At 29.5% G+C, this 8,398-nt stretch overlaps 1 protein-coding gene across 6 annotated transcripts in view; it reads right to left on the bottom strand.

Annotated features, from left to right (window-relative positions):
* LOC117170615 (monocarboxylate transporter 10) overlaps positions 1–8,398 on the bottom strand; it is a 93,983-nt gene that overhangs the window by 5,217 nt on the left and 80,368 nt on the right. For 4 of the 6 annotated variants that reach the window (XM_033357501.1, XM_033357503.1, XM_033357499.1 and 1 more), the window contains 5 exons: positions 7,372–7,516; positions 7,068–7,236; positions 6,628–6,874; positions 3,717–3,866; positions 1,312–3,163 (listed from right to left, as the gene is read on the bottom strand). In XM_033357501.1, coding sequence (XP_033213392.1) covers positions 2,850–3,163; positions 3,717–3,866; positions 6,628–6,874; positions 7,068–7,236; positions 7,372–7,516 — 1,025 coding nt within the window. In that variant the 3' untranslated portion in view covers positions 1,312–2,849. Of the gene's footprint in view, positions 1–1,311; positions 3,164–3,716; positions 3,867–6,627; positions 6,875–7,067; positions 7,237–7,371; positions 7,517–8,398 lie in introns of those variants that run through there. The other 2 variants (XM_033357504.1, XM_033357505.1) reach the window with 2 other exon arrangements.

Genomic DNA, 8,398 nt, shown 5'->3' with positions numbered 1-8,398 from the left:
ACGCCAATTAGCACAAATGGTAAGTTCCGACAGTGCCTACAAGTGTGCCTACTGGCCGCTAGATGGCAATACCGGTTTCATATGTATACACCTGGTATATCGACACTTTTACTATCATTTAAACATTTTTTTGAATAGATGTTCCAATTATCAGTTAAAACAATTATAACTAATTTAAAAATTACTTTCAAAAATATTTTTCCGCTAACGGTGCATATAAAAAAGGCGTCATAATTTTTTTTCTATAAAACACATTTAATTTTCTTCTAATTTTAACTTACATCACAGAGGGGGGAGGGCTAATTTTATTTAAATCAATAACAAACATAATAGGACACTAAAACTGTTTTACGTGTTCAATAAAACAGGATTAAAAAGTTTTTCAGTGCATTAATATTGCTCGAAATATTGTACATATGGGATATGTAATTAAAGTTTTCCCTGATTTTTGTAAAAAAATTCAAATGTTGCCTATTAATTCAAGTTTTTTAATTTTGGTATTTTTATTGTCCGAAATTCTACAGTTTCAGGAATTTCATTTTCTAAACTGGACATTATTTTTTTACACTTTAATCAAAATTTTGTACGAATTTAAATATATGTTACTGGATTGGATTCATTGAATTATTTTATAAAGGTATGCAAGCAAACTCAAAACTGTTTTTATGTGCAAAAACATAGACAATGATGCACTTTTTTCAATCAAATTCAATTTTAAAAAATGTTAATAGATGTTCCTTTAACCATATAAAAAGAAGTATTCTTTGATAATATTTACCAAAATTCTAACTGCATCCAAAATTGTTTAAAATTATTATTTCTCTGCAAACTGTGCATACAAAAAAGGCGCAATCATTTATGAATCAAAATAGACATTTTTTAGCTTTTTTAATTTAAAACCTTACGACTTCTTTCGCGAGGGCCAAAGAATACATTGAAAAATTCACTGCGGAAAATAATACGAAAAAAACTGCTTTACGTGGTCAATAAAACAAAATTAAAAAAAAGTTTCATATTAATATTACTCCTAATATGTACTTAATGTTTTCCCTGATTTTTGTAAAAAAAACTAAAACACTGAATGGTTTTTGAACAGCGAGAATAAAGTTTTACTTGGTATTAATGAATAGATAGTAAATGATTTTATGTTCCAGAAATAAAACTCTTTTTTATCAAAGAAATCTTAGTTATACTGAAAAAATATTTCCTTTATGTCATAATTTAATATAAAACAACACTAAATATACAGGCAAAAGCACAAAAAAACTGATAAACATTTAGTTAGTTAGCAGGCAGGAAGGAAATGTTGGGTAATACATTTACTTTTTTTTATTCACATAAAAACAAAGCGATACACGTGTACCACAGCACAGCCATTGAAAGAGTTCAATAACACTTTTTGGGTTTATTAATCGCGAACCACTTCGATCGTCTTTTAATCCTTTTGTTTTCGAGCTCTACGCTTTCACAAACCCAATTATCTCGAAAAATGAGATAGGGGAAAACAAGTTAAAATAAGAGCCGCGCTCTTTTTTTGAAATTAATATTCTTCGAGTTTAGCTTTATTTTCCATGACTCGTAAAATGGGCAATATCGCTTTAGACTTTTATCCTTCTAAGTATTGTACGAGAGATTTTGAGTATTTTTCTATTTTGGAATACAATAGCTCGAATCAACAATGTTACATAATCAGTGCATTAAATTAGAATTACACAATAATATCGCATTACACAAAAGTGACTTAAACTCCCCTGAAAAATTATAATGTTATGTGCATAAATCAGATTGGAAGTTTTTTGTTGAAAGTAGTTTCTTTTTTTATAATTTGATTTGAGTAATTTATGCCTGAGTGATATTGATACTGTTATCACATAATTGAGTCTTTCTATTCCAAATAAAATTTATAACTACTTGAGATTCGATATAATTAAATACATTGAACTCACTAATTGGCATAAAATTAAGCAATTATTAAGTAGAACTAAAGATATAAAACTTATTTCTTAGAAAATAAAAATTAACCCTTAATCAAGATTAAATGATAATATATACTGAGTTATTCACGTAGCGTTCAAATTTTAAACTTTTTATGCATTTCAATAAACAAAAGCAATATTTTCATCAAACTTTTTGAAACAAAATATCTGAAATATGAAATAAAAATAATAAAAATAAAACGATGCATTTTAACAAGTAATTAAAATTTCATGAAATATAATTAAAATGAAGGTAAATCTGATGTTAATTAACCAAGTTGTACAATATACATTTAGCAAAATATATATCTGAATTATTAACAAACGATAACTATGTTTCGTATTCATATTCATTATGTAATGAATACCTCATTCTCTTCCCACAAGTTGATTTATCGAATTTCCCCAAATCCGTTGAATTTAATAATAAAATCTATCTAGAAATATAGTTCAAATTATGTTTCCATTTCTTTGAATCGTTAGAAGTAGACTAGTATTATTCTTACAATAATAACTATGCACATGTTTTCCTTAATAAAAACACAACGTGGTATAGGAGAGACAACCGTAGAGTAGATAATGAACGTACAGTATATAATCATTAATAAAAAGCACAAATATACCTAAAATAATAAATTCAAATTTAAATTTATTCACGCACATAGTGTCCTAATTATAAATTAAATTAAATAAGTTATTTTACACACACTAGTATTTTGAATTATTTATTATCTACTCTAGGTTCATTATCTATTGTAAGGTCCCCTCTATTTAAATAGAATTTTCTAGAGCTATAAAAACGATATCGAGACAGCAAAATCCCAAATTTCGATTAGTTCGTCTCTCGTCAAGTTAATTCATACTAGAGTCCCTTCAAAATGGAAGTAGTTCAACTGACCGTGTTGATCGTCCAAAATTAGTGAAAGGCCTGGTTCGTTTACTTTTATGACCAAAAAGTAATGGCACACTCTCAGAGTAAGTCATAGTATTATTAGTGTGTTTGGAGAACCCGTTACCACAATGCCGATACAACGGATAATTTTTGAAGTATCCAGAGTATTGAAGCCAGCAATAGCGATGAGAACATATTGGATCGCAGCAACGTGTTTTCATCTCTTCTTTAAGCGACCTACCTGTTTTTGTTTCTGCTCCGTTGACTCCTGAATTTGGCACTGGTTTTGAATTATCTATAATAATAAAAAGATGGAAGCGTTGCTAGAACTACAGTCCAAACAAGAGAAAACTGTAAAGCAGAGTTAAAATGCAACAAATAGAAAACAATCCGAGTGAAAAATAGCAAAGTTATATGTGATTTAGTCTCTAAATAGACTTATAAATCTAATACACAAAATCTAATACACAAAATCTAGTTCACAAAATCTAGAATATAGAGTTTAGTTCACAAAGCTTTAGGCACATATAAATGAAATTGAACATCATCTGGTTATCAACTCTAGTTAAATTAAACTACAAGAAATAAAACTAACTCTATCTCAAAGCACATTTTCATATATAAACAAGTATCCAATCTGTCGATGCTCTTTCATGGTTCTATTATTGCCTTGTGTCAAGCATAGGGCATGAGTAAATTATAATGTAATCGTTTTCGATGACGCAAGAGGGAATTTATGATTATTGATGCTTTCAATCCATCGTTGTATTCAATTCTTGTGCTTTTGAGATATCGTCACTTTTAAAACTGCATGGGTGGACTACTTTCATTTTTTTATAATTACCCACCATTTATCCAAGCTGGGGTGGTCAAGGACTGCCCGGCTGGATCTACAGAATCTAAAACTGGGTCTTCTTTCACAAACCTCACTGCAAACATGGCTAAAGCTGCTACAATCGATGGCACACCACTTAAAACAAATGTCAAGCTGTAAGAATCTGAAAGAAATTGAAAGTGGGTTACTGCACCGGTCAAGAGTTCACCGCGATTTTAATTATTCAGCTAGATAGACATTTCGATTTTAATTAAGGATACAATTAAGGATACAATTAAGGATACAATTAAGGATACAATTAAGGATACAATTAATGTCATCCGGTAGCCGTTTTATCGATTTTATAGTTCATTAAGTTGCTAAACTTTGAGAGAGAAGTAGGATACTGGCTGAGGGTTGTTACAAGACTTGAAGGACCTGATAGACATAGGAAAGCAATGGAATTTAAAAGAAATAAATGGATGTTACTTTCATTCGCGCCTACTTCAAAGTCATGATAATAATTTTAGTACTTATTGCCAAATTTTCGAACTAATAAAAATAATGATTATAATTCCTGAACAATTTTTTAATATTTTATAATAATACTGGTGAGATTTTTTAGAATTCTATCATTATTGTAAAGTCCTTTATATTTTTGGTGGCAGTACATAACTAGATAACCAACAACAAAAGGGGAATATTTCATAAGAGCGAAAAAACATTCCGGTAAATCAAAGTCACTATTTAAAGATTAAATAAATATCTACTTATGAATCGAAGTGTTGCTGAATTAAGAACAAAAACTTTGATAAAAAAAGTTATCCAGTTTCGGGGAAACAGATGTAGAAGTTGATATCTGAAAATGACAGTGGCTACTTAGCCGGCTGCGAATTGCGATAATAAACCCATTTTCAGTTTAAAAATCAAATAAAATCACGCTTTTGAGATGTTAAGTTTTTAAATACGGGTAAATGAAGTTTGCTGTAAAAAATTAGCTAATTCTGTGAAAAGTGACAGAAAATGTTGAGATTTAAATTTCATGGGATTTAAAAATTGGCTTTGAATAGCGATTAAAAAGCGAATTTTCAACCTTTTGCAAAAATAAAATCTTACATGCGAGATACAAGAATGCTGAATGATAATAAAAAAAACGTTTGGTGGAAAGACTCCGTTTCGAGAAAATCAAACTTAAAGATCGGGATATCACAGTATGAGTTTTTTTTTAAACCCCCCAAAAATTACATTCTGTCATTGCAAGAAATATCAATGTTAAAAGGTTGAGAAAAATTATTACTACGTTAAAATAGTAACTAAATTATAACTCATATTTTACATATATTTTCTTAATTATTATATCAAAAAATGTGTATTTGAATTTTAAAGTACAATGTGTATTTCGCTTTTTAAGAATTTGTAATGCAATAAACACATTTTTGATTAAAATGTTGGTTATCTAGTCCTGTGCTACAACCCTTGACGAAAAACCACATCTTTCAAAGAGAGTAACGTTTTCGTACAAAATTGTAGAAAATTATTGATTCAATGCTTTAAATTTGTTTATTTTTTTATAGAAATGTGCATTTACATATTCATTAAATTTGGTAAAAAATTACGAATTTCTCACAAAACCCTATTAAAAGTTATGAAAAACTGAAACCTAATTTTGTGGTCATATATTTTTTTCTTCGAAAATAGTATTTATTCATAACTGTGTATAGGAATTTGTAATTTCATAAGAAAAACTATGAAAAAGTACAAATATAACTTTAGAAAATTGCACATTTTTGTTATTTTTGTAGAAAATCGCAACTTTCTATAAAAACCTATAAAAAATTATGAAAAACCAAATCTTCTTTTTGGACCCGTAAATTTCTCCATTTATTTTTAGAAAATTATATATATTCAGAATTATGTGTAGACATTTTTCATTTTTTAAGAGACAATATTTTCGAATTTTTTTCGTAGAAAATTGTAGCAATTCATAATTGTGTGTAGAAATTTATAATTTTCTCAAAACGAAATATGAAAAACTGCTTGTTTTACCACACGTAAATTTTCGTAAAATTTCGTACAGAGGTGTAATTAGTTATTTATAAATCTGCGTATAAATTCGTAATTTTCTACACAAAAAAAACTAAAAAAATGAAGATAGCATTATGTTACTGTATACTTTTATAATTTTTTAAATACATTTTTTATATTTCAAACAAAATAACAACAATTCATAATTTTTCATTAAGTTGATTCAAGAAAAGTAATATCCAAATCTGATCACACATTAGCCTGAGTTGTACCTTTTTAATCAACAAAATTTTCAAAAGAAGATGTGTATTACGATCATTGTGAAGAATTGAATAAACATTTTTAAACTTATTTTGAAGGAAAATAATAATTCTTTCTTATATTTTTAACATTTTTCTATGACAAGTAACTTTTTGAAGCTTATTTATCACATTTCGCAACTGGTACAAGGTATTGACAAAATTAAATCAACAAAAAATCAATAAAATTGACAAAACCCAAGTAGGGGTCCTCTAAAGTCTATGCCATATCCGATTTTGATTTTTTTTTAATTTTTTGCCTAATGAAATAAAATAACTTGTAATGTAGTTTTCTATGCTAAACTATTAAAAAATCTATTAATTTATACGAGCATGAATAAAAACGACATTTTCATAGAACTTTGTAGTTTGACGTAAAAGATTCTTCCACCAGATTTTGAATTGATTAATAATTGAACAAGAAACTATTAGTGAATTATTTTGCGACCAGCAGAATGGGTTAAAATTGAATAGAATAAATTGGTTTTTAAACAAAGTTGGCCTGTCATTTTTTCAAAAGTATATCTGGAAAACCTCGAAAAATCATGAAATTTTATAGCTGGACTTCTGTAGCAACCCTATGACCTTATCTTCATAAATTAATTTTTTAGATTGTCATACTTGAACGATCGTAAAGATATCCAGCAAACAAAGATCCAATCGTCACAGGTAAAGCACATAGCCCCAATAAGAAACTAATGGCAGATGTTGCGTCTTTCTGACCGCAAATTTCGAAAGCGATGGGACCCAAGAGGGATATAAAACATCCATCAAATAAACCCATACAGAGATAAATTATTATTAAAACTGTATAGGATGAAGTAAACGCCATGAGCATCATCAGAGATCCCAAACACATGAAAGAGATCTGTACATAGAAAAAATGCTTATTTTATCAAAGGATTTAAATCAGTTTAATCAATAAATTTTGAGCGCTTCATTTAAGATTCCCGAAAAGTTTTAAATGTTTTGTACTTCTTATCCAAAACAAAGATAATTATCATGCGACTGTTAATCACTTTAAATGTCTTTATCTGTTGCAGTAATTATTCTTATCTCACCTGTTGCAATAGTATTCTATTTACACGCGGTAAATCTGCAATATATCCAAATATCAGACGACCAATTCCAGAAGTGACACCAAGACACATGATTGGTGCCGCCTGATTGGCGTCCTTGCCAAAATGCGTTTCTACAAATTTCCCTACGTGAATGTATGGCGTCTGATATCTGCAATCGCGAATTTAACAGATAAATTGGGACGTTTTAAAGTATTTACTTTCCAGTTTTCATCGATTGCATTCATAGCTTTAAATTATATCTTCAAACATTAAACGCGCTCGATTTGCAAGAAGAGTAACTCACCCGAGGAGAGCGATAGGCATAGCACTCGCCCATATCAGATATCGCTTTCTTTTTAGAATAGATAAGTTAACCATCCCTTTAAGCTTTTCACAAAATGTTACCTGATGTACCTTTTTCGGTTTCTCAGCAACTGGTGAAAGGGGCTCTAAAAATTGGAAAACAGTACAGAAAGATGTATAATTCGCTGCCGGTGACTTGCGTCCTATGGTCAGAATCGACGGGGTTTCTCGCTGATTTGCGTCCTCGCCCTCCGTCCCTTCTTTCCCTCTCCACTCGCCGCTTCACTCGTATTCCGCACGTTTTCCAAGCTTGGGACTGGCAGCGTTCTCTACTATAGTAATTTATACTTTCGAAGCTGGCGTGTTTAAAAAATGTAGGGAAATATGTATTGTCAATAATAAACAATCAATAATATTAAGTTAATAATTATAATCTTTAAGCTATGAAAAAGCCCGAAATTGAAATAAATACACAAATTTCACATATTTCCCATTGCATAAGCTATTTATTTCACTTTGTGCTAAAACTGGAATTTCATAGAATACTAAAAATAGCTATTGTCACATAAAAAATAATATTAAAATATCTTGCTATTTTCCGTATCACATTCTTAAACCTATACGGGTAAAAATTTGCAGGAGATTTCAAGAACGAATTCCAGCCTAGTTATGAAACCTACTTGCAAAAATAACATTGCATCAATAAGAAATTGTTCTTTTTCTTAAATGTCCTGCCTCGTTTGACCAGTGCTTCTCATTTTTTAATAAGTTGAGGCTTTAACTTCTTTTAAAGCTTCTGTGAAATTGAAAATATTAAAAATAATATTGCGCTCAATTTCGAATGATATGCTACACAACCATTCATTGCACGCGTTGTTGTAAGAGAAATTTTAGCCTAAATTTTAGGTGGAAAACTGGTAATATTTGAAATATTATTATTATTATTACACCATTAAGCCATTTCCCTTTCGGGGTAGGCGTGACTCACTCGGCAGGGGAAAGGAGTAGTGTGTGGATGGGATAGAGAT

The sequence above is a fragment of the Belonocnema kinseyi genome, chromosome 4 (genome assembly GCF_010883055.1).
Source record: "Belonocnema kinseyi isolate 2016_QV_RU_SX_M_011 chromosome 4, B_treatae_v1, whole genome shotgun sequence".
Taxonomy (NCBI): domain Eukaryota; kingdom Metazoa; phylum Arthropoda; class Insecta; order Hymenoptera; family Cynipidae; genus Belonocnema; species Belonocnema kinseyi.
This window is presented reverse-complemented; position numbering and strand designations above follow the sequence as displayed.